A 27,692-nucleotide genomic window follows, 5' to 3' on the forward strand; every position below is an offset into this window, starting at 1 on the left:
CAGCAGTCTCCATCTCCAGTATTGGCAGCGGCAGAACCCACAAAACCTTGCCTTGTTCAGACACAGTGGCCTTTTGTTTCAAGGACATAGGACTAAAGACTTGGAGAGAGGTATTTCCTTGGGCCCTGAATCATTTTAGTCATGACAACAGATATTTAGGGTTATGGGTTCTGCTGTGCCAGTCTGAGCATCAGCTCCAAAAAGACAGTTATGTTTATATGTTCCTCAAGAAATTTATTTTTGTTTGTTTATGATGTGTGAGGTCCTCTGAAGTGCAGGGTTTAGCCCAGGTCTCCTTCTTGTTTAGGTCTAAGGGTCTGTGTAACTATTTCTTATGGGACCAAAGAATTTTTTAGAATGAGACAGATATTTGGTTGCATCTTGAAGAAGATATAGCACCGTGAGACATGTTACTGACTGTGCAAAGGCACTGAGGTATGTAGTGATGTAATCTGTTAAGGGAACTGCAGACAAGTCTGTGTGGCTGGAGCACAAGTTGCTCTTGGAGTAGTGCGAGGTGAAGCAGGAGAGATAAGTTAGGACACATCCCGGAGGTCTCAAGAGCCATTTTAAGGAACTCGGAGTTTATCCTAAATCAAAGAGGAACCTAAAGGGTTTTATACAGGGAAATAGTTGATTATTTTGAACCCTGAATGGGAGAGTATAGTTAAGAGAAGGGCAACCATAGAGGCAGAGGCACCAATTTATCCCTGCAAGAAGCAAGGATGACTTTAATAATGATGTGTTAGTAGGCTTGGAAATGATGAGGGAAGTTAAGAGGGATCCGGGATAAGTTGAGAGGCTGGGTGTCTGCGTGAGGGTGGCACATTTTAGTTGTTTAATAATGTTGTTTGGGTGAAGTTTGCTCGTTTCCAGTGCCTCCAGCATTTTAACTGCACTATCACATACCCTTGTTTAACGGTGGTTGATTTGCATACATTGTTTCAATACTTTGAATTGCAAAGTGGGTACATTCTTTCCACTAAGAAAAGATTCATTCCAACAGAGTGGTGCCACAAAGTTCTCAGTGAAGCTGGTCTGTTACTGTTACAGAGCTGTGTTCATTCCCATTATGAGCTCCTTGGGTCCAAGTTCATCTCATGGGTCCGTCAGGTCATAGCTAACTGTGATATAATGTACAATGCTCATCAACAAGTTTTCTGTACACAGAAAAAAACCTGCCATTCAGTTACCTTTCATAAGATTCTTTGTCCACATTGCCCAGTGGGAAACATTTGGAATCCTTTTCAAATTTTCCAAATAGACTATAACTTCACAGAATGTTTCCTTTGTTCTTTAAAGTGCTGAATCATTTATTTTAAAATCAGGTTTAACCTAACGCAACTTTAGTTTTGGTTTGCTCTATTTGATTTCAAGTAACCTTTCAAAACAGGTCGGGGGCAGATTTATAATAAATGTAGCTTGAACTTGGCTTGGAAATCTGATAATGGCAGGCAAAGGGACTATGTTGTTCTTATATCTCTTTTTAAAAGCCCTCTTTATTTACGCCTTTTCATAGCTGGGTCGACTACACTGCTTGATGCAAACTCAATCCAAAATATAACCTGAGCTTAAATAAAGGGATATGAGAAGCCTGCCCTAACAACTAGGAACTCCACACCTAGCCAACCCTCCTACTGCTATTGACCATGTGATCTGGTTCTAATAACTGCTTCTGTCCAATTCTGTGTATCTGAGTCCAGGAATTGTTAACCAAGGTTGTCTAAAATATGGACAATAACACACTTTTATCTATTTTTTTTTAAATACAGAAATTGAAGTCTGTTTCCTCAATCCCAACTTTGGGACTGGGACTCTTGATTGTGTGTCTACATTCTGGATTATCCAGCTGGTCCTGGCTTTTTTTCCAGGGCACACCATTATCTTGTGTCTGAATTTTTAGCATGGACTTACTACTTTTTGTCTGTTGCATTATGTTTTACATATTTTAGTTTGTACGACAAGATGGTTTTTCTTCAATGACATCTATTCTATTCTTCTTAAGTTAGGCCTGTTCTTCTCGCATATTCATCATCCCAGGAGAAACGGCCGACAGCAGCTTTCAAACCCTTCTATAGCATTTCAATTTGTTGAGCACATTGATTGTATCCTGGAAGAGGGGCAAATTTGTAGCTCATACACCAGTAGAAAAACCTTGCTGGATAAATAGCAACAGGAAGTCGAAGTTAAATCATTATTCCTCTGCCTTCCTAGCATTTGGTTGTGTACATATTATAGTATGCATTTAATTCCAATTTGACTTACATTTATTTAAGTCTCCCCCAGTAGGATTGTAAGGTCCTTTGTGACAGGGTCTATTTTTATTCATTGCTGTATGCCTTGCAGCATGAGGGTAGTGCTTTCTAGGTGGTAAATGCATAGTAAATGGTTGAAAAAATAAAGACATATAATAAAATTAGAATGTGTAAGATTCTCATTAATAGGATCAGTGTCTTATTCATTTACCTGCTATATATTAATGTAATGCTTTCCACATGGTGAAATACCTAGTAAATGTTTGAATAGTAAAGATAGAATTAGACTATCACTTTTCTAATGTATATTTACTCTTAAATTTTTTTCCTGCATAGAAATCAGCTGTCATATTGGCTTTTTGTGCTTGATTTTTCACACAACGTATTATTCTTTTTTTTTCTTGAGACGGAGTGTCGCTTTGTCACCCGGGCTGGTGTGCAGTGGCACAATCTCCGCTCACTGCAACATCCGCCTCCTGGGTTCAAGTAATTCTCCTGCCTCAGCCTCCTGAGTAGCTGGGATTACAGGCACCCACCATCACACCCGGCTTATTTTTTGTATTTTTAGTAGAGACAGGGTTTCATCATGTTGGCCAGGCTGGTCTTGAACTCTTGACCTCATGATCCGCCCGCCTTGGCCTCCCAAAGTGTTGAGATTACAGGTGTGAGCCACCATACCCAGCCCGTATTATTATTTTTTATGGTGAGAACAGCTACATCTCTGTTCAAGTCAAATACATTGAGTGCCCACTGTATGCTTTAACTTTTCAAGTTCTTCAAGAGATACAAACATGAATGATAAGATGAATCACTGCCTTCCTTATTTTTTTCCTCTCATCTGCTCTTTTTGCATTCTGTTGTCTGAAAGAAGAGATATAGCTATTTGGGAAGTAGAGGCAGGAGGATCTCTTGAACCCAGGTTTGATGCTGCAGTGAGCTATGATCACACCACTGCATTCCAGCCTGGGTGACAGAGTGAGACCCTATCTCTAAAAGAAGATAGGGTCTTTTTATATGTTTATCATATGCCTTATTATAGCTAGATCAACTACACTGCTTGATGCAAATTCAATCCTGCTGGTCTCCAAAACAAGAAAAAAAGAAGAGAGAAATCAAGTGCGTGAAAATTATGAAACATGACAAAGGGGAAGAGCTTGGGGAGATGCTCATCTGATGTCCTGGGGGGAGCGCTATGCTGGGAAAGGCTTGTATCTAGCTGTGGGAACATTCTAGAGGAGTGGCATTTGAAATCAACGTGAAAGTATGGCCAGGATTTTGACTGAAGAAGTAGGAGACCATTGGAGAAGAGAAGAACGTGAATAGAGACAGAGAAGCAAGATATGTCTAGAGAATGTCAAATGGGTTTGTTAGGCTTCATGTACAAATAACAAACAAGTGGGCGGTAAGTCTTACAAAGTCAAGGTAGATGGAAGACATATTATGAACTTTAGGGAATCTGTACTTAACTTGGGAAGACAGTGGAGAGCCATAACCGTGTGTGCGTGCGTGCATGAGAATGTGTGTGTACGTGTGTGTGTTTGTGTGTGTGTAAGGAGAGAAAGAGAAAGATGGGGGTAAGGGGAGGGCTCCAAACCATAGCAGGTTACTAAAATCACTTCAGTATCTTTGAGAAAGATCCTGAATCAGCCCAGATCTCTAGAGTGAGAATATTAAGGTGACTTCGGAAACTGTACTTAACAAAACCCCCAAAATTCCTCAGGTAATTTTTATTTCCCAGGTTTGGGAGTCAGTTGTGGATTATAGATTACTGGCCAGGAAATTCTGTTCACTCATTTATCAAAAGTCTATTGAGGCCAGGCTTGCAGTGGCTCATGCCTGTAATCCCAGCACTTTGGGAGGCCGAGGCAGGTGGATCACCTGAGGTCAGGAGTTTGAGACCAGCCTGGCCAACATGGAGAAACCCTGTTTCTACTAAATATACAAAAATTAGCTTGGCATGGTGGCGAGCACCTGTAGTCTCAGCTACTCCGGAGGCTGAGGCAGGAGAATTGCTTGAACTCGAGACGCAGAGGTTGTCCTGAGCTGAGATTGCACCACTACACTCCAGCCTAGTGACAGGGTGAGACTTTGTCTCAAAAAATAAAAATAAAAATTTAAAAAAGTCGATTGAACACCTACTATGTATTACACATTGTGTAATTACTGGAAATATAGAAAGGAAGACAACAGGCACCATCACTGATCTCATAGAGTTTCAGCCTAGCAGGATTAACCAATGCTAAATGAGTAATTACACAAATTATAACTGTACTAAGTACTATTGAGGAGAAACACAGGGTACTGTGAGAAAACATAATGATGGGCCTGACAACTCTAGTTAGGGGAGATGACCCTGAGGAGGTAAAATTTTTATCAAAAGCTCAGGGGCTCAGTTAGGTGAAAGGTTTGAGAGTCACTGTAAGTAATTCAGAGTTAAATAATGACTTGAAATAGGGACAAGAGTGAAGGGGGAGAAGGATGAGCTTCTGTTTCTGTTTGCTTTGTCCAGCAAAATTAAGGGGAAAAATATGTCAAGGAAAATCATCAGAAAGTAAAGCAAAATGTGAGCTATCCTTTTGGCAGAACTATGGATTTCCCAAGTTTTTAATAAAATTGGTGCCATTTCCCAAGCACTTAATGCTTGGCTTGGGGCTGTGGTCTCTGGAATTGAGTCTTTGTTAACTTCTCCTTCAGTGCAACAGAAAATTATATTTCTGCTGAAATAAGGAATTTAAAGTTTATTTACCCTTCTTGAACATTGCCAATGTACAAAAATACAAAAAAAAATCGTTTCCCAATTTTAGAAAGAAAATAAATGCCTGAGAGATCTCTCAACTCTAAAATATTTCTGTAGGTACAACTTCTCTCTTTATCTATCATTGAATCTTAGCTATCTAAGGAAGCAATAAATGTTTCCAGGAACTGCCATTTATATTCTTTTACATGTTATTTAAGCTGCAGAGCTTTCTGAGACTCTTCATTTCTGCAGAAGTAACAAATGCTGCTGTTTAATCCATGTTCCACCTGAAAGCTTAGATTTCTTTTTGAGTTGATTTTCTGACTAACACAGTTAATTTTCTGATTAGTATAGAGATTTATTTTCCTGGAAATGGCTTAATGATTAGCTCTAGTATTTACAAAATAAAAATAACTTCCTGACCTGCTATTCAGGTCATATGGTGGGTGGAAGGAAATGGCTGTTTTTGATATTCAATTGACATACTAGGGTTCTACCATTAGAAATTTCAGGGAAAATTCAGATTTTAGAATTGGAAGTGTCTTTCTCAAATGAGCCCAGTTCTAAACTTTACCTAGATTCACCAAACTTTACTCCTAGCCCAGTCTTTTTCCTCTCTCATCTTTAAAGAAGTGGTAACCCTTTTTAAAGTTTCCACTTGGTTCACAATGGCCCCTAAGCTGCATTTGCTCCTGCAGCCTATAGCCTATCTTCCTAAATGTCAGTGAATTCAGTGGGATCTCCACCCCATTTCCAACCACAGTTGATAGGACCATAGCTGGGTCCCATCCAAGCCAGCTGGGGTCCTTTTCCTGGGAATATGGAACTGGGACTAGAAATACATCTGTTTCTTCATGTGGTAGGTATCATCATTCCTGTAGAAGAAAAACATAGGAAGTAGCTTGTGACATACGAAGTTTAGTCCAAGAACACTGCTCTTGATAATAGAAAAAAAGAGGAGGATAATGATAAGAAAAATATTATGTTTGAAAAAATAGAAGGAAGGGGTCACATCAAGCTCAGTGGTGACATTGATTAGGGCCATGTTTTATGGATTTCCACCATGCCAAGCAGCCCCTGAGCTACAAGAAGCTCCTGCTGCCTCATCATCTCTGTGCACAGTGGAGCTGGTGGGAACCAGCTTTGAGAGGGCATCATGAACCGTGTTTTGAATAGTTTGAGATGTTCTTGTGACATCTAGATGGAAATATCAAATAGGCATTGGATGTGGGCATTTGAAACAGTCTTGGATAAAAATGTAAATTTAAGATCATAAACCTAATAAAAGTTTACATAGCCTTTGAAGCCAAAGTTATGGATAAGCGAACCTTATTATAGCAAGTTTAAAATTTTGCCACTTAACTCTTTTTTTCTTACATTGAACCTATCGTTTTTTGTTACATGATTTTTTATAATAAGACTTCTTCTGGAACACGCCCTTTGTATTTATAGTGAACAGATGGTACCAATTTATGCTCTTCTCAACAACATATGACAGTTCTTATTTCTTTGCATCATTGACAGCACTGTGTATTATTTAAAAATCTTTACCGATTTAAAGAATGTAAAGATTGATAGAACATTATTTTAATCTGTACTTCTTTGATTATTAAGTTGGGTCATTTAAAAATGTATTTGTTTATGATTTGTATTTCTTCTTTACTAAATTGCCTCTTTATGTCTTCTTGACGTTTTCTCTTGGAAATTCAATTTTTATGTTGAAACTTGTGAAAGCTTTTTACATAGCGAGGACATTGTTCCTGTGGATGCCATTTATATTGAAACATTATTTCCGGTTGTCATTTTCCTTTTTATTAAATTTTTTTATTGTTGCTGCTTTTACCAACATATTTAATTTTTCACAGTTCAATCAATTATTCTGCCATTTCCTGGGTTTGCCTTTGGTGTTTTTGAATAAAATTCTCCTACCAGATATTATTTAAATATTTATGTATTTTCTAGCATATTAATGATTTCATTGAAAAATTTAACCTATCTTGGATATATTTTGATATATGAGTGAGATCAGGTTCTAACTATTTTTTTAAGTAGCTAAATGTTATTTTAGCACAGTGTGATTCTGTTGTGCATGTTTGCTTCTGCTGGCAATTTAGATCATCTAATAACATAGTAGAAGGTAACATACCTAAATAGCATAACATGCTTCTACCTGTAAGGGGTATTAAAATGTTTATTAATGACTTGGGAAAGATATACTCTAGTTTTTGAGAGAAAAAATAAAGTCATTTAAAGTTTGTTCCTCTATAACATAAATGCTATTTCTGTCTTCTCATAGTTAGGGGATTAGCATCCAAGATGCCATTGTGAGAAAACTCTAGTTATTGGGGGAACCCGCCCCCAGTATTTCAACATAGGTTCTTTCTATTTTCCATAAGTGTCAGCTGGCTGAGAAACAAAGAGAAAGAGTACAAAGAGAGGAATTTTACAGCTGGGCTGTCGGGGGTGACATCACATATCGGTAGGACTGTGATGCCCACCTGAGCCTCAAACCAGCAAGTTTTTTATTAAGGGTTTCAAAAGGGGAGGGGATGTAAGAACAGGGAGTAGGTACAAAGATCACATGCTTCAAACGGCAAAGGGCAGAACTACTAATAAAGGTCTAACAAAGATCACATGCTTCTGAGGGAACAGGACAAAGGGCAAAAGCAGAACTATTGATAAGGGTCCAACAAAGATCACAAGGCAAAGGGCAAAAGCAGAACTACTGATAAGCGTCTATGTTCAGCAGTGCATGTATTGTCTTGATAAACATCTTAAACAACAGAAAACAGGGTTCGAGAGCAGAGAACCGGTCTGACCACAAATTTACCAAGGCGGAGTTTTTCCCCACCCTAGTAAGCCTGGTACTGCAGGAGACCAGGGCGTATCTCAGTCCTTATCTCAACTACACAAGACAGTCATTCCCAGAACAGCCATTTATAGACCTCTCCCCAGGAATGCATTCCTTTCCCAGGGTGTTAATATTAATATTCCTTGCTAGGAAAAGAATTTAGTGATACCTTCTCTACTTGCACGTCCTTTTATAGGCTGTCTGCAAGAAGAAAAATATGGCTCTTTTTGCCTGATCCCACAGGCAGTCAGACCTTATGGTTGTCTTCCCTTGTTCCCTAAAAATTGCTGTTATTCTGTTTTTTTCAAGGTGCACTGATTTCATATTGTTCAAACACACATGTTTTACAATCAATTTGTACAGTTAACACAATTATCACAGTGGTCCTGAGGTGATGTACATCCTCAGCTTATGAAGATAACAGGATTAAGAGATTAAAGTAAGACAGGTATAAGAAATTATGAAATTATTTGGGAACTGATAAATGTCCATATTAAAATGAAATCCTCACAATTTATGTTCCTCTGCCATGGCTCCAGCTGGTCCCTCCATTTGGGGTCCCTGACTTCCCGCAACATCTAGTAAATGCACTTGTGATCTGAGCATTCTAAAGTCTTCAAACACAACCCCTTTGTTCACCAGTTCACTGTTTTGGTACATGGTGAGAGTGTGTGCATATTTTTAAGACTCTAAGTTTACTCTTTATAACTTACTTCTTTATTGAAAGCAAGATTTTTTGTACAAGAATCCTATGGCTACTTCTCCACATTTATTTCAAGCATGTTATACTTCTGTTAAAATACTTTTTATTCTATTCATTATTTTCCTTAGCTTTTAGTCTAGGAACACAAAATCAGCTACCTTTTGTTAATTGGTTAAATACCTATATCCATAGTTCCATTTTGCCAAAGTAGATATACTCATTTATACAGTATCTATGTCTGTCTGTCTGCCTATCTCTATGTGTATCTACTGAAATTAAAAACTGGTAAATCTATTAAGAGTAATAAGAAAATCTGTGCAGTGTCTCAGAAGATCAATGAGTAAATAAACATTTGGGGTTTACAGATAATCAAGAAGATAATGCTTATAAAATAAGTATTTCCTTATGCTTTCATGGTCTTGGATGCAGAGAATATTGATGGCTTTTAAAATGATTTTGGCCCTTTATTTATCCAATGATATCTTCCTCAAACAAACTTTCTCTTCTATGCCCTTTTATTCTCATTTGTAATCTTTTATTACCCACTAATAAACAATTCACTAAGGTTTGAGTTCTCTTTTTAAAAAAAATCTTTTTATATCTCTTCTGCAATGAAACCTTATATCAACCCAAAGTAATATTTTTAGAGGAGAAAGGAAAAAAAGATAATTCATGAATGATACCAGAAATATACTGTCATACCATTTGTAGGTATGTGTTATAAAGGATGAGGAAGAAAAGCAAAAATAAATATTATACTAGGATGCAAGATCAAGAGAGACTTGGAGTCCATTTTTAACTTTTTAAATAGTTTAGAGCAGGGATCTTTTCCTGAGGTCCAGGAATGACTTTGTGATGGGGAAGGAAGCAAAAGGCTGAGTTTCTAAACATTCTAAGACTCAGTGCAAAATTTTGGCTATATTTGATTATGTAACATTTTTGGTAAGGGAGAGAAGTTTCATGGCTTTAATCACATATTGGTAGGAATCTGCCACCACAGAACAGAGAAGGACCACGGATAGGGAGTTCCTAGAGTTATAATAAATAGATATCTGCTCTTTTGAGTCATGTAAGGAAATTAAATTTAATGAAGATATTTCTTTTTCTTTCTTTCCTTTGCCCTAATTCCTATTATGATGAATTTAATGTATTTTGAGTCATTTTGCTAAACCTTACATAAATGAACAATGCAGAAAATATTTTGGTCTACCTGGACTCACAATTCAGCAGAAGGGTGCCATAGTGATAACGGTACAGCAGGGTGTTTCTGAAGGGCAAGTGAAAAGGCAGAAAATAGCATGGAGTAAGAGTACTCTTTATCCTTGAGCCCACGCTGGGCCTCACCAGCTGGCTTATCATTCTAGATGCCAATAGATGTGGCATAAAGAAGGTCAGCTGCCAAACATCATGGAAAAGCCAGAGAATCCTTGCAGGATGTTTAAATTCTTTATGTAAGTTGACAAAGGATGAGGACATACAAGAGGAGGGTGAGTCAGTGACACATATGAGTTACACTCTCAGATGATCCAATGCCTAGTTTACACACCTCCTCTCAACAGCTGTTTTTATTGGCTACTTCAGAGAAATTCATAATGAATCTCATGAGTTCTGCCAAATATATGAAATTCTGGCAGAGGCAGTAAGGGGAAACATGCTCCCCATTTGGCATTTGCCTTAGGGATAATGTTTGATGGTCATCATGTATTTTTTTGTCACATCTTTGCCCTGTCCATAATAAGACTTACAGACTTATATCTAAATGCTGGAATCCATTTTAACCTTCTTAAAAAATATATGGACCATCAGGTCAAGTGTTTTTCAGATCCTTCCTGTGAAACTTATTTCTAAATTGTTTAATTTCTTTTCAGAAAATGTTTTCAAATGAACATCTTTTGCAAATGTATTTCTCAACTTAAGCTCATATCCCTCTTTCTTTGGCTCCCACCTTTTGAGAGCCTTTGATCACTTTATAATTAAAATCCTATCAATACAACTCATGTGAAGTAATAGGATCCTAGGCCAGGTATAAGTGTTGCAGGCTTTCTCAATATTTGGCAAATATAGAGTATCATACACAGTTGGATTCCTTTGCAAATAAAGTATTTTATATTTAGAGATTACACATGGGGGCAGAGCTAATGTGTTACTCGACTCCATTATATTTGTATTTATTTTTTCAATTAATAAATTCTAAATTTCCCAACTTTGTGTAGAAAAACAAATTAATTTTGATTAAAAATAAAATAAAAACAAATTACATTTTAATAAAGAGGATTCACCTAAATTCTAGGACCCAAGTCAAATATTTCAAGTCTCTTAGTATGGTTTTTAGGTGTAAAACAAACACAGCCTTTGCAGAAAGGCTTATTAGAGCAGTGAAGAATCTGCTTAATGTTTTTTAAGTAATTTTACTAAAACTTACAGAAATGAACAATTAGGCTTGGTCTTTACTACTTCAAATGAGATAACTAAAGTAAATCACAAGATTAAACACTGGACACAGGATTCATAGAATTCTGGATGTAGATATGGCTTCGGCAAAATAGGAGGAATAAGTTCTAGTGTTTTACAGCATAATAGGGTGACTATAATGAACAATAATTTATTGTATATTTTTAAATAGCTAGAGGAAAGGATTTTGAATATTCTCAACACAAAGAAATGATAAATGTTTAAGGTAATGGATATGCTAATTACCCTGATTTGATCATTACACAGTGTATACATGAATCAAAATATCACACTGCTAGCCTGGGCAACATAGAGAGACCATGTCTCTACAAAAAAAAATTTAAAAATTAGGCTGGCATGGTGACATGCATCTATAGTCCCAGTTACTCAAGAGGCTGAGGTGGGAGGATACCTTGAGCCGAGGGGTTTGAGGCTGCAGTGAGCTATGATCACACCATCGCACTCCACCCTGACTGGCAGAGTGAGACCTTGTCTCAAAAAACAAACAAACAAACAAAAAACACCACACTGTACTCCATAAACATGTACAATTATTGTGTTGTCAATTAAAGATAAAAATAACATAAGGTGAAGCGCACATCTGACTAAAAGATTGCATGATGTTTCTATATGATTCTAAGCAAGAATGACTTCTTTAGCATTGTTATAAACCATTCACTTGTGACTTTTCTTCCAATTTTAAAGTAAAGATTCTCCATGCAAACTAACTAGTTGTAATAATGGCAGAGAAGCATTGTCCTTGCTAACGTGGGGAGAAGAAGTGAAAGCAATATCCAGAAGCATCATCTTCCTATATAAAAGATAATCATTTTGATCACAGACAACACAAATGGTAGCAATGTTGGGCCAGCATAATGATATTAAATCCAGTGGTCATCTCAGCTATATTTTTGTCTTCAGGAGTAAGCAAATGAATTTCCCAATATTTCATCTCCAGCTGCTCTTAGGTTGTTGTATTTGAAGCAAAATACTCTTGCAAGTAAAGTATTTAAGATTTTTGAATGTAAATGGAGTAGAAACTTAATGGTTTTAGAAACTGAATGCACAACAGAAAGAAAGAGATAAAATTATTTTATTGGTTCAAATAAACTGAAAACAATAGACATACAAATCACTTAGTTGTAATTTTAAAGAATTCCTCAAACTAAACTTGAATTTAAGCATAAGCTTATGCTTACAGATTACTATTTGCTAGCTTACTAATTATTATTTGAATTAAGCAGTAAGAACTAAAATTTAAGTTTCTTAGTTTTACAGATTGATTTGAAGGCATGCTGTCTTGCTAATATTGAAATAAATTTATTTCTTAAAAATTATTATTTTACTGGATTATGTCAGAAGCAGGGCTGTGTTCTTGAGGAAGGACAAGTTTCTTCTCAGACTCATCAAAATGAAGCTCTCACTGTTCTGCCCTTCAGAGGTTGGGTTGGGCGGTTGTTGTGCTGCATGGGGACAGCGTTATCACCTTCAACATTTGATAGAAGGCTGCGGAATTGTGCCAGCTAGAAGGATAAAATATTTTAAAAATAAAAAGTTTTTAAAGTTACATAAAGCGTTTTATTTACAGGATTACTAACGCACTGATATTTAGAAAACTGAGTTAGAAATTGCAGTAATATCACTAATAGGAGGAGAGAAAGCCCCAAATCCTTTACATTCATTCCTTTGAACCAGGCATTTTGCTTTAATTATTGATTTAATTATTTAATTAAATCAATTAAATACAGCAAATTTAATTATTTGCTTTAATTATTGATTTAATTATTGATGACTGGGTTAAAGTATCAACTTTTTAATTTCAGCTGGGGTACGTTGGGCGAGCGACTTATTAGCTTAGTACCTTAGTTTCCATATAGTACTTACTTCACTGTGTTGTTGTGAAGATTAAATGGGTTAATACATGCAAAGTCCTTAGAATGATACTTGATACATAGCATGTGCTCAATAAATGTCAGTTAGCAACAGGCTACAATGCTTGTCCTGTAGGTTTGTTATGAGAATTGGCTAATAAAACATATGTAAGGCACGTAATAAACGTGGTAGAGCAATGAATGATACTTACTATAATCACCATTATTAACAACAGTTAATGAGATATTTTGTTGAATATTTAAAAGTTTAAGCTCCACAAAAGGAACAAAAATATTTTGCCAACTATCAAGGTATGCCAGCTGGGAGCCACAGTTCCCCAAAGTCTTGTTGAAATGTCCAGTCACAGTTTTTCCTTTATTTCTGAAATGCTTAATAAGATATTTAACAAGGTTGGACTTTTCCTTATTAAGGAGGAAAGAGTGGCGGGAGTCATTTTTTTTTTTCTGCATAAAGGCAAAAAAAAAGTATTATAATGCATTTTTGGATAGTTTAATAAACCTATGTCCCCAAATTAATATTTTTAAGTTGGGAGGAAAAATGAACTTCTCACAAAGCTGACTGAAATAATAATCTCTCTCACTGATACTATCAATTAAAGTAATATTCCTGCTACGCATTCCCAGTTCCCATTCATTCACAACTCTACCTGCTCTGAGCTGACACTGATGCTCTCCTTACAGATGATCCAAGTTACACTCTCATAAAGAGGAGGATGAGTCAGAGAGCCAGGGTAGGTCCAGAAATCCAGGGATGAAGGAAGGAGAGTAGAGGGGTCAAAATTTGTGAATGGGGCTCGTTTGCCCTGGAAGAAAAGAATACATCATTACAGCATGACATAAAATACTTATATGAATATATGTGACATATATATGCTATATTATCTTGTTATACATTATTTAGAGATTTTAGCTAAGAGTCATTGATTTTTCTACTATTTAGTATTTCATGACTGGTGTGTTTGTGGATATAAACAATAATATCAACAGAAGAAAAAAAGATGAAAAATGTGTTATATGTAAGTTTTTGACCAAGACGTCTTCCTTCTTCATTTGGTTGCAGATAAGCAAAGATTCAAAAATCTTTTTTACAATCTAAATCTTTAAAACATATTTAATTTCTAGTATAAAGCTTTTATTTTTTCTCTAGGAATGATGCCAGATTCTATTTCAATGGCAAAAATCTTTATTGACATGCATATTGGTTGTTTTAGTTTTATTCTATTTATTCCTATCGTCTTTTCTGATTATTACTGGTGTGTAGGAAATATACTGATATTTGTATGCTAATCTTTTATGCATTCTGTATTTTAGATGATTCTTCTGGAGTTTTCAGGTGGATGTTAGTGATGATATCAACTGCACATAATGATAGTTTTGTTTTTGCTCTTTCAATATCTATCATAATATGTACTCTTTCATTATTTTGTTGCACTGACTAGGACCCTTATTATAATTTTCAATTGTGATGATCACAGTGGCACTTTTGTCTTGTCCCTGATTGAAATGAAAATGCTTCAAGTGTTTCACTATGAAGTTAAATGTTGATACAAGTTTCTAGGTAAATTCTTTATCAAATTCAATAAGTTTTCAGACAGTTTTCTTTCATTTTGTTTCATCCTAAAGAAAGGGCATTAACTTTTATCAAATGATTTTAAGCATTTAACAAGTTGATCATGAGGTTTTCTTCATCTTTAACTAGTTAATATAATGAATGAATTTAAGATTTTCTAATATTGAGTCATTCTTGTATTTTTGGGATAAACTCTACTAGTTCAGAAACTACTCTTTTAAAACACTGTTGAATTTGATTTGTTATAATAAATTTTAGGATTTCCTTTAGCTATATTCCTAAGAAAGTTTATCCTATGTTTTTTGTTTTGTTTGTCTGTTTTGTAGTTTTAACACCCGGTTTTGGTATCAGATTCCATTAAATTGATGGGAAGTTTTCTGTCTGTTCCTTCATCTGGGCACTTTAGTTAACACTGGCATGATTGTTTCTTAAAAGTTGAGTAACCCTTTTCCATGAAGTGGTCTGGGCCTAGTCTTTTTGTTTAATAGATACATTTTGACTATTGTTTAAATTTACTTTTAGGTTCTCAGTCTATTTAGGTATTCTAACTCCTTTTGAGTCAATTCCCTTACTTCCCATTTTCTTGGAAAATTATCCATTTTATCTAAATTTTCAAATTTACTGGCATAATGTTATAAAAAATTTTGTCTCTTAAAATTTTCTTCTATATCTTTAGTCACAACCTATTTATTTCTAATAATGTTTTATATGTACGGCTTTTTTTCTCTTTATCCAGCTTCCCCAAAGTCTGACTTTTTTGTTGTTCTTCCAAAGAATCAACTTTTCAATTTATTGATAAAATTTTACCCCTTACTTAGCCATCATTTTTCTTTTCAAAATTTATTTATTTATTTATTTAAGATGGAGTCTCACTCTGTTACCCAGGCTGGAGTGCAGTGGCACAATCTCAGCTCACTGCAACCTCCACCTCCTGGGTTCAAGCGATTCTCCTGGCTCAATCTCTTGATTAGCTAGGACTACATGTGTGTGCCACCACGCCCAGCTAATTTTTTGTATTTTTAGTAGAGATGGGATTTCACTATGTTGGCCAGGCTGGTCTTGAACTCCTGACCTCAAGCAATCTACCTGCCTCGGCCTCCCAAAGTGCAGTGATTACAGGCATGAGCCACCACACCCGGCCATCATTTTTCTTTCTTATTTTATTCTTTTCTGCTTTTATCTTCACTAATTATTTCCTTATATTTTCTTTTCATATTTTTTTGATAACTCTTGAGTTGAGGGCTTATTTTTTATCTTCTGTCATTTATACTTTGTAAGACAATCATTTAAGTTTAATCTTTTCTGGAATCAGCATAAATCAGATTTATTTTACACAAATATATGACAGTTCTCCATGCTGCAAAACATGACAAATCTCTGATTTATGGTTTAACTGCTTACCTTTAAAACAATAAAGCTAAGTTTGTGTATATCAAAAAATCAATATTTTTTTGAGTTGGCAAGAGTTATGGTTATCAAAGATTGTATATCAACCATATCTCAAAAGAATGCCCTTTACTTCTGAATTTTTCTACTGCTAAAAAACTAGAGATATCTTTATTTATCAAATGGAAAATCACAATTTTGTTAGATATAGTTTTTCAAGCAAATTTAAATGGCTATGTAATCTGGTTTTCTACAGGCCATATTCTGCTGAAATAAATAAACCATAACTATGAAAAACAGAAAACCAAAACAATTCCCTGCATTAGAGACTTTCTCAGAGGTAGGCAGTATTGAAGTAGCACCTTGATTTTCAGTTGGTAGCTTTTACTATGGCCTTCCTACTCCCCAGTTTTAATACTTCCTTAAATGATTTCCATAGATCTGTAAATTCTTGTTCTCTGATTTAAACTACTTATTTAGTGTGTTTACCTTGGTTTTAATTGCTTGGAGGGCATCAAGTACTTTCTGCAGCTTTGGGTTGGCCTCACCAACCTGGAGATTTAAGAAAATAAAGTATGAGATAAAGATTATTATCAATCGAACACTGCTTAGCTAAATTTTGAATTTTTTTTCAATTAACAACTGACAAGAGGTAAGGTATTTTCTCTCTGCTTTAGAAGGGGAAATTTTTCAAGCTGTATGTCTTTGAGGGTCTTTGTACTCTATAAATTGTTTATAATATGTACTTACAGATAAAGTAGCAAACAAAAAGCTTGATTTAAACTTAATTATTGGCAATATGTTCAAAGTTATACAGGGCAAAATCTAGTAATTTATCAAAACTGACACAAAAACAAATCTCTTATTTTGGTCTGTTATATTTGTTTTCATTACTACAGTATTTGGCATATTGTAAGTGCTCAGTAAAGGTTAAGTAGAAGTGCTATAATTTCAAGAGTTACTTGGTTACCCGGGCATACCCAATTTAATAATAACTTTTTCGTAGAACTTTTCAGGGATTCTTCTATAGAGGATTTGAGCAACATCTCCCATTTAAAAAATCAATTGAATGTTCTTTGTAAGAAAAAATTCTCTTACTATTTCTTTCCTAATGAGATATTAAATTGATAAATTTCTGAATCTATGATTTCAGGTTTCCTTATTAATATTTAATAATATTTCTTTCCTGATGAGATATTAAGTTAATAAATTTCAGAATCTATGATGTAGGAAGTTTAGAGGAAAAGGAATTTGGAAGAGCTGGAAAATAGAAATTCCTTTTTCCCTATGAACACATTTCTATCTCACCTCCACCTGAAACTCATTTCTCTCTTTAAGAGGGAAAAGCAGAGATAAACCCAAGCAATAAAATACTAGGGAACTATTTGTTCACCTGTAGTCATCGATTAAATGGAAACTTTAAAATAAGAAATTCTAAAATATATGTTGCCTTATTTCCTTCTATTTTGAGGTCTAATTGGTAAGACAGTGGAAGCAGAGCTGTGTAATTATCTGTAACTCACCTTCATCAAAACACCAATAACTGCCAAACCATCAGCCTTTGAGGCAGCTTCAGCAAGGTTGGAGTACTTTGCAGAATTCCAGTGAGCTATGTGAAGCTAAAAATGATACTATGGTTAATTAATTATTTATACCAGTGTGATGAAAAAAGATAAGTTATAAGTTAACTTGTTACCATATGATGATGTATCTTGGCTTAGATACATAAAACTTATGTGAACCTTTATCCAGTGGATTAGAAGAGTTACATTCTCATTCGTAGGAAGGGTTATCTGTGTGCCAGGTAGAGATTACAAAACCTGGAACCAGTAAGCAAAATGTCCTTTCCTACGATATTGTTATTTAATATTACTCTTTAAATGTATCTCTCTTTGTTATGAAAAGATCAGGAAATATGACTAACTAGTTTTTGGGAAAATAATTGAAGTAATTTTCTCTCACATGAGGTACTTCATAGTAAATTTATGAGAAAGGGTTCCTGGAGTACCTGGGAGTCTTGGCCAAGAACAGATTCTTTCAGGCACATTTGTGCCCTTTCCAAACACCTCTCAAATAAATATCTCCAGCTTAATGTCTCTGCAAACTCTAGATTTGTACATCCAAGTATGTATATATGTATTCTTGATATATTCTTGATATCTCTACATGGATGTCTAATAGATGTTTCAGACTTAATCTGGCCAAAATAGAACTCTAGATTTCCTTCTTGCCAAACCTGCTTAATTTTACCTTCTTAGGATAAGGTTTTTAAGTGCTCAATCAATAAGTACAACAATTATCATTCATTTCTCATTTCCCCACCTATCAACATTCACATCTTACAGATTATACTTCGTCACATGTTCACAACTTTGAGCCTTTGCATTAGCTTCTAATTTTCTCTGGAATTTCCTTCCCCTTGATCTTCAAATGGCAGACTTTTGTCTTGAATTAGGGTTGAACTCAAATGCCCCTCCTTAAATAATTCTTTCCTGATCATCCAATATAAAGTAACCACCACAAATCAAAACAGTTCATCCATATCACTTATTTAATCTCTCTTCTTCCTATTCTCCTCCCTCCCTTCCTCCATCCCTCCCTCCCTCCATCCCTCCCTTCCTTCCTCCCTCCCTTCCTTCCTCCCTCCCTCCCTTCTTTCCTGCCTTCCTTCCCCTGAAATTTTTATTTTCCCTATCAAATGCAAGTTCTGATAGCAAGTACTTTTTAAAAACAGTATCTCACGCCTGTAATTCCAGCACTTTGGGAGGCCGAGGTGGGCGGATCACGAGGTCAGGAGTTCGAGATCAGCCTGACCAACGTGGTAAAACTCCATCTCTACTAAAAATACAAAATTAGCCGGGTGTGGTGGCACATGCCTGTAATCCCAGCTACTCAGGAGGCCAGGGCAGGAGAATCACTTGAACCTGAGAGGAGGAGGTTGCAGTAAGCCGAGATCGCGCCTCTGGACTCCAGCCTGGGCAACAGAGCAAGACTCTTTCTCAAAAATAAATAAATAAATAACGACAAAAAAAAATGAGGACAGTATCTGGCATATTGTAGGTGTTCAATGAATATTTGTTGAATGAAAAAAGAATAATTAAGACAGTATATTAAGAGGGATCACTTATTGCAATTTCCTCTGACCATGCCAGTGTAGATTCTGTCCCTACTTGTAATTAATTATTCTTACATCTGTATTCCTATGCTTCTTTGTGAATAGTCATACTGCCATTTACTGCTATATTTATTTAATCACAACAATTTATGCCTATACTTCCCTGCTTGAAAAATGTTTGCTTGTGTCTCTACGGAAATGTTAAGTAACATTATTCAGCACATGCAACATGAAAGGTGCTGGTCTAAGTGTGCTCTGTATGGGTTGACTCTTTTCATGCTGTCAACAATTATTAAGATAGATACTAATGCTATATTATCTAGATTCTCTATATAGGAATATTGGAGCGTAGAGTGATTTGTTTGAAGTTGTACAGCTAGTAAGTGATCGAGCTTTGATTCAAACTCTGGCAGTCAGCTGGGTACTTGCATTCTTAAGCAACAGGCTGCACTGCCTCTCAAACCTATTGTCTTATAGGTATCTCAAGAAGGTTTATTGAACTGAATTTAATCATATGCCAAACTTTGTGGCTAAGTGTCTCTCATATCTAGCATGGATTATATTGATTTTTCTCAATTTAGATGAGAGAGTCACTAATTTAGTTTTCTTGGATACTACCAACTATCCTTCCAAAAAGATAATACTAATTTAGGCTCTTAGTCCATTTAATTTTAATCTACCTTCAATTTTACGGAGGGGAAAACCCAATTAACAGATTTCTGCAGCATTGAAAGGTGTTAGTCGTGCTTTACAACACAAGGTAAAGCAAGTTTTATTCGTATACAATCCGCTGATATTCTATCAGAATAGAAGATACATATACTTTGTAACGTAGCAGTCTGCCCTGGAAAAATCTATCCTACATAATTACTTTCACTAGTGCACAAGATATATGTACAGATATATTCACTGAAGCATTTTTTAATAAAAGCAAAAGAAACCAATATAACAAAAATCATATGTTGTGATTGTTCATCAATAGAAGGCAGTTAAATAAATTCTGATGCGTTCACCCAAATGAAATACTATGCAGACAGTAAAAAAGGTGGAATTCAATCTTCTGATTTTTAAAAATTGTCATGATAAATGGGTAAATAGAAAAAAAGCAGGTTGCAAAATTATATATATTGTAGAATTCATTTGATGAAAGTAAAATTAAAAAGTCAACCTGCATATATGGGTACACATGTATTATATAATTCATACACCTAAAGTAAAGAGCAAAATTTCTCACATTTTAATCTCTCAGACCCTCTGTTGACAGTTTGGTGTACATGTCTCCATTTTTCTTTGGATATACAGATAATAATGTCCTGAAATAAGTCGCAAACTTCCATGTGAGAGCAGGTTAAGAGCCAGGGAAGGTTAGACCCTCATCTAGGTGTATGCTGTTCTGTGACCATTGCTATGGTTAAATTTGAGCTCTTAGTAGAGTCTCATTGAATTGTCCTGGCTTGGCCACAACGATACTGCTGGTGTATCCAAACTTGAACATTTAAATAAAGAGGAAATGATGGTGTGTTCCATTTGGGGTTACAGCTTTAAAGGAGGAGCAGTGTCATCCTTTGAAGCTAGCTTTGATATCAAGGTAACAGTTTTTGAGGCATTCTCAGGGAAAGGTGAATCTTGGGCTCAGGAGTTTAGCTGCCTCTTTCCACATGAAAATTTCCCTCTCTTGCCAAACATTATGTGTCTGTGCTTGATTTTAATGGAAACTGGGAGTTCCTTACTGGAATACCCATTCCTTTGGAGTCATTATGATGTTGTCTTAGAAGAGAAGGGAGAAGCTGCTTCTGGGAGTACTCTCAGGGTAATTATCTCTCACTTACTAAATTACATTACCTCGGCAGAATATTTGACTCCATCCACTGTATGTTCTGAACCATGCTCATTTGTACTGCCCCAGTGAAAATGGAACTGAAAGAGCCTGTAGCTGTCAGAGAAAGGACCACCTTTCAGCACTGGAAGAAAAGGGAACCGATTGTTAGCCCGATGCTACACAAACTCTAGCTTATCTTTGCATTTAATATAAACCAACACTAAATTGTGTTGAGTAGAAGTGAAAACAAACATTAGTGCCTAAACTTTCATCTTGTTTTCCCCCACATCCACGAGGATGACAGTCATAAGTATGGTGCACCCCTGACTGTGGCATTGATGAGATATTCCATGAATTATACACATTTCCCAGCCACACGAGCTACAATTTTACCTATTTCTAACTCCTAGAAAGCATATTGCAATGTGAGTGAATTATATCATTACAGGGCTGTCCTTGAATCTCCTTTAATTTGCAAGCTTATTCCTTCATTCTTTCAACAAAGACAGTATGCATCAAAAATCTTTAGTAGTTTATTTTGAGTAATGAACCATTCATCACCTACTGTGTAACTGATGAAGACACAACAGTATATCTTGACAGCTTTGTTGAGAATCCCTGGCCAGGGACCAAGAGAGAGTACCAGTGGGGCAGTGGGGCACTTATAAAACTTTGTTTGGAGAGCCTATCCAATGATAATATTAGTTAAATGCATATAATACCAGACCTAATCTAATATTAATAATGGACATAGTCCCAAGGTGCCTAAAATTTAGGCCTCAGAAACTCATAAACAAATTTAGCATTTTAAATCAGTAGAACTATTTTATGGAATTGTCATTTAATAAAATATTCAATAAACCTTCATGAAAAGCTAACTCCGTAGCAAAATTTGTTCTAGATTCTGGAGTATAAGGATAATTCAGTCACTGCTTTGTTTTTCTTTTCTACTGTGCTCATTCATACTCATCCTAATTAGAAAATATTTTTCTTTTTAGTTGTTATATTTGTAATGACTGGTTCACTAGACCTTTGTGGATAAATGCTGTTTATTCAGAGACAGTGAAGTGAGCATACAGATACTGGAATGACGAGAAGAGACGTGATGGTGACTTTGAGAAGCAAGACTGAAAATAGAGAGCTGGGAGTTCCAAAAATTGTCTTTACCACCTGGGCGTTTTCCAGAAGTCCAAGATGCCTCACTAGATTACAGCAATGCTGCACACAAGCACAAAAGACTTAGAATGGGTGTCATATTTCTCGAGCACTATTTTTTAAATTTTCCCAGTAGACTGTAAGAAAAAAATATCAGAAGGGTCTTTCAGCTCACCTGATCGGTTATCGTTGTCCTCAAAATTTACATGGAAGGAATGTCCCACATTGATAATTTCTTTGGCTGTGGCTGGGTTGTAGGAGACACTAATAGGTTTCAGAGAGGTGTCATGTTTGGTTTCACTGGTTTTAATATCAACAGGGGACTGGTTATTTCCATTGGCAATGGGATACAGCTTGCTCCATTGTTCAGGACCTACCAGGACAAACACGTGTAAAATCAATGCCTTATCAAATGCTTGATTCCAAGTTTTAGGAGTATAGTTACCTGTTTGCTTATTAGATTAGGGTTTATTTAAGTGTATTAAATGATATTCTCTTAAGATTAATAGAAATTCTGTGTTTGAAAATGTCCCTTTTCTTTCTTTCTTTCTTTCTTTCTTTCTTTCCTTCTTTCTTTCTTTCCTTCTTTCTTTCTTTCCTTCTTTCTTTCTCTCTCTCTCTTTCTTTTTTTTTTTTGACAGAGTCTTGCTCTGTCACCCAGGCTGGAGTGCAGTGATGCGCTCTCGGCTCACTGCAACCTCTGCCTCCCAAGCTCAAGCGATACTCATGCGTGAGCTTCCCAAGTAGCTGGGATTACAGGAGCATGCCACCATGCCTGGCCAATTTTTTTGTATTTTTAGTAGAGATGGGGTTTCATCATGTTGTCCAGGCTTGTCTCGAACTTCTGACTTCAAGTGATCCACCTGCCTCGGTTACCCAAAGTGCTGGGATTACAAGCATGAGCCACTGCACCCGGCCCCTTTTCTATATTGTACTATAAAATAGTGTATTTGTCAATACTACTAATATAGATCTATACTCATAGTCTATAGAATCAGACCATACATATTTTATTATTAGCAATAGATTTCTAATACAAGCTTAACTCATTTTATTGCACTTCACTTTATTGTTCTTTGCAGATATTGCATTTTTTACAAACTGAAGATTTGTAGCAACCTTGCATCAAGCAAGCTTATTAGGGGCATATTTTCAACAGCATGTGTTTATTTCACGTCTCTGTGTCACATTTTGGTAATTCTCACAATATTTTAAACTTTTTAATTGTTCATATATCTATCATGGAGATCTTTGATGTTACTATTATAATAGTGTTGTGGCACCATAAACCATGTCCAAGTAAGATGATGAACTTAATCTGTAAATGTTTTGTGTGTTTTAACTACTTTACTGACTGGCTATTCCCCATCTATCTCCCTCTCTGTAAGTCTCCCTATTCCCTGAGACAAGAATATTGAAATTAATCTGTTTAATAACCCTACAATGACCTGTAAGTACTCCAGTGAGAGGAAGAGTCACATGTTTCTCACTTTAAATCAAAAGCTAGAAATGATTAAGCTCAGTGAAGAAGGCATGTCAAAAGTTGAGACAGGCCAAAAACTAGACCTCTTGTGCCAGTTAGCCAAGCCGTGAATGCAAAAGAAAAGTTCTTGGAGAAAATTAAAGGTGCTACAGCAGTGCACACACAAATGATAAGAAAGCAAAGCAGCATTATTGCTGATATGGAGAAAGTTTGCATAGTCTGGATAGAAGATCACACCAACAACCACATTCCCTTAAGCCAAATCCTAATGAGAGCAAGGCTATAGCTCTCTTTAATTCTGTGAAGGCTGAGAAAGGCAAAGAAGCTGCAGAAGAAAAGTTAGAAGCTAGTGGAGGTTGGTTTATGAGATTTAAAGAAAGATGCCATCTCCATAACATGAAAGTGTGAGGTGATGTGGCAAGTGCTGATACAGAAGCCGCGGACAGTTATACAGAAGATCTAGCTAAGATAACCAATGAAGGTGACTACACTAAACAACAGATTTTCAGAGCAGACAAAACAGCCTTCTTTTGGAAGAAGATAGCATCTAGGACTTTCATAGCTAGAGAGGAGAAGTCAATGCATGGTTTCAAAGTTTTAAAAACAGCCTGACTCTTTTGTTAGGGTCAAATGCAACTGTTGACTTTAAGTTGAAGCCAACACTCATTTAACATTCTGAAAATCCTAGGACCCTTAAGAATTATACTCAATCTACTCTGCCTGTGCTCTATAAAAGGAACAACAAAGCCTGAACGACAGCACATCTATTTACAGCCTAGTTTACTGACTATTTTCAAGCCCACTGTTGAGCTCTACTCCTCAGTAAAAGAAGATTCCTTTCAAAATATCACTGCTCATTGACAATGCACCTGGTCACCCAGGAGCTCTGATGGAGATGTACAAGGAGATTGATGTTATGCTCATGCCTGCTAACACAGCATCTATTCTGCAGTCTATGGATCAAGGAGTAATTTCAACTTTCAAATCTTATTTAAGAATACACTTTGTAAGGCTGTAGTTCCCATAGATAATAATTTTTTTTATGATGGATCTGAGTAAAGGAAATGGAAGATGTCTGGAAAGGATTCACCATTCTGCATGAACTTTTGTAATTCATCGGAGAAGGTCAAGTTATCAACATTAACAGGAGTTTGAAAGAAGTTAATTCCAAAGTCATGGATAACTTTGAGCCTTTCCAACCTTCAGCAACCACTATCCTGATCAGTCAGCAGTCATCCACACTGAGGCAAGACCCTCCACCATCAAAAAGATTAATACTTGGCTGGGCGCAGTGGCTCATGCCTGTAATCCCAGCACGTTGGGAGGCCAAGGAGGGCAGATCATGAGGTCAGGAGATCGAGACCATCCTGGCTAACACGGTGGAACCCCATCTCTACTAAAAATACAAAAAAATTAGCTAGGGGTGGTGGTGGGCACCTGTAGTCCCAGCTACTCGGGAGGCTGAGGCAGGAGAATCACTTGAACCTGGGAGGCAGAGATTGCAGTGAGCCTAGATCATGCCATTGCACTCTAGCCTGGGTGACAGAGTGAGACTCTGTGTCAAAGAAAAAAAAATTAATACTTCTGAAGGCTCAGGTGATCACTAGCATACTTTAGCAATAAAGTATTTTTAATTAAGGTATGTAGATTTTTTAAACATGCTATTGCACACTTAATAGACAACAGCATAGTGTAAACATAACTTGTAAATGCCCTGGAAAACTCCAAATTTTATGTGACTTGCTTTCTTGTGATATTTGCTTAATGATAGGTGTCTGAAACTGAACCTTCAGTATCTCTGAGGTATGCCTGTATATATATATCAAACATATTTTGTAGTCAGCCATGCCCCAAAAGACAATGCTAAGAATACATGCAAAGATAGTATAATTATTTAAAGCAGACAGTTCAACAATTAACCTATAGCTGTACAATTATTTTAAATGCTTAATATCTTTTCTGTTGGAAATGGGAACAAGTTATCATTTTGATCTATATAAACAGGAGAACTCTTACCATTTTTGTCATCATATCCCCAGTCTGGACTTGCCATTATCTTCTACCGAGTTTTCTTTTTCTGAAAACAAAAATAATATCTGGAATAACTAACTGCAACTGTGCATGCAGGAGATGCCTTAAATCCCTGCTTGGGCGTTTTTATAGAAACTTATTTGCTTTTAATAGGCCATTATTTCATCATCTCTGCTTATCAGGAAGTACACATATCTAAAAAAAAGGTGTTGTAAAAAATTCTACAAGGGCTATGTTAGTTTCAATTGCTTAATTTTCTTATATTGTAAAAGAGAATTATCAGATCCTAGATTTTATAAAGCCAAGTCCTGTTTCACTCATGTTAGTAGAAGATATGGCTTAATATTATAATATGTAATTCTTTAGATTTTCTAAATGAAAAATACTTTGTACACTCAAGATTTCCAACTCTACCTTTGTTAGTTACCTAAGCAATATAGGCAAAAGTAATTTATCAGGAGAATAATTTGTGTGTTTACAGGCTGATCTGAACTAGTATCTTAATGTTAATTTAAAATCAGATAATTAAATTACTAATCATTTGTAATATATGTTATTTATAATGATACATTTTATAGATATACAGGGTAAGAATAAAGTCCATTTTGGAGCAATATTGGAATTCATAAATGGAGAAGATTTTATTAATATTAAAGTTAAATATAACACAATATTTATTTTATACATCAAATAGGTCTACAAGAATAAAGGTCTTATTTTTTAATAGCTCTATATAATTTATAAACCCCTTTCTTATTATTTTATTTCACCATCACACATACATACAAATGCTATATAGTAAGAATTAGCATTTGTAATTGAGAGATGTTGGGGTACTTTGCCACAACTGGCAACAAGCCAAGAAGCCGAGACTTCGGCCTCCTAATCCAGTTCCCTTCTTCACTATACCTCCACCAAATGCCACACTAATTCCCCTCCTATGCTCACAATACTCTTTAAGTGCAAGTTAAGCCTGGACCAAGATGAGAACTGATGCCAACTGAATGATGAGAAGGTACACAGGACTTTTCAGGATGGCAAAGAAAACTGATTAGGATGTGCCAGACTCTGGCCAGTTCTACATGTTCAAAGCTCTAAACATGTTCAAAGAAAAGAAAACCGGAAAAATAAGCTACCATAGTGATGCTTTTTTCATGCCATGACAGTCATTCCTCCTTTCACATGGTAAGGATTGTCTGAGCTGCTGCAACCCCTGAAAGAAGAGAGGGATCAGGAGCAATTTTCACTAAGGCTGACTGGAGACACGTTGTTTGCTCCTTTGCAGTTAGTGATGGTTCATTGTCTCATATGCAGAGTGGGCTGTGGTCATGAACATCCACAGAGTGGGAAGAGGCCCAAGCTCCCATTCTATGGCTTTAGTAAGCATAAGAAGATATTGTTTAAAAGAGAATTCTTTTTTTTTTTTCCAAAGTACTGTTTATTGAAGGCCCAATAGGGATCAACTGCTGTGCTAAAAACTTTACGTACATTAACTTATTTAATTCTTATTATAACAAAATTGGGCATTAAAATCTGTGTTTTAGGCTGAGGTGGGAGGTTCTCTTGCACCTAGGAGGTCCAGACCAGCTTGGGCCACATAGTGATACTCTGTTTCTGGAAAAAGAAAAAAATTGTGTTTTACATTAAAAAAATATTGAGGCTTACAGAGGTGAAGACACCTCCTCAGAGTTACAAAACTTGCAAGTGGCTGCTTATATCCCATAAGCCTAGGGTTTAAACCTAGATCTGTGTAATTCCAAAGCTAATACATTTGCTTAGCCTTCCACTGTCAACAATTGTCCACTGACCTCCAGTTGATTCTATTTTCTGGAGGATTGGATTAGGTGATGTAGCTTGGTTTGGCTCAAGATGACCAAGAGTCAGGCTTCATCCTTGGGCTTACTTCACTCCAGAAGCTCATGGAGTGACAGGAGCAGGCTACCCCCTGCCAGGTAATTTGCCTCCTAATATTGTATACTTTGTAAAAAGCAACTTTAGCTTGAACTACTCTATTAATCGACAAATTTGAAAAACAGCAACCCCCTTTCATTACACGATTATGTGATGATTTGTCACATGAATGCTTTAACATCCATATGGAATGGTAATTTATTTAAAGTTTTAGGCACAGAATGACACTGGACCCTAACTATTATCACCTTTTATTTTATTATGTACCCAGGGTGTGTTATTGTACTGGCAGAAAATTATATAGAGAAAGGATATAAAGTTTAATGAGCCTTT

At 36.0% G+C, this 27,692-nt stretch overlaps 1 protein-coding gene across 1 annotated transcript in view; it reads right to left on the minus strand.

Moving 5' to 3' along the window:
* Positions 1-9,195: 9,195 nt before the first annotated feature.
* Positions 9,196-27,692, minus strand: part of CA1 (carbonic anhydrase 1) — a 32,788-nt gene continuing 14,291 nt past the window's right edge. Inside the window, exons 2-7 of the mRNA XM_057302953.2 lie at positions 22,110-22,386; positions 20,803-20,921; positions 17,369-17,464; positions 16,335-16,397; positions 13,537-13,692; positions 9,196-12,520 (exon numbers count right to left, since the gene is read on the minus strand). Coding sequence (XP_057158936.1) covers positions 12,404-12,520; positions 13,537-13,692; positions 16,335-16,397; positions 17,369-17,464; positions 20,803-20,921; positions 22,110-22,386 — 828 coding nt within the window. The 3' untranslated portion in view covers positions 9,196-12,403. The remainder of the gene's footprint in view (positions 12,521-13,536; positions 13,693-16,334; positions 16,398-17,368; positions 17,465-20,802; positions 20,922-22,109; positions 22,387-27,692) is intronic.

This window comes from Pan paniscus, chromosome 7 (assembly GCF_029289425.2).
Source record: "Pan paniscus chromosome 7, NHGRI_mPanPan1-v2.0_pri, whole genome shotgun sequence".
Taxonomy (NCBI): Eukaryota; Metazoa; Chordata; class Mammalia; order Primates; family Hominidae; genus Pan; species Pan paniscus.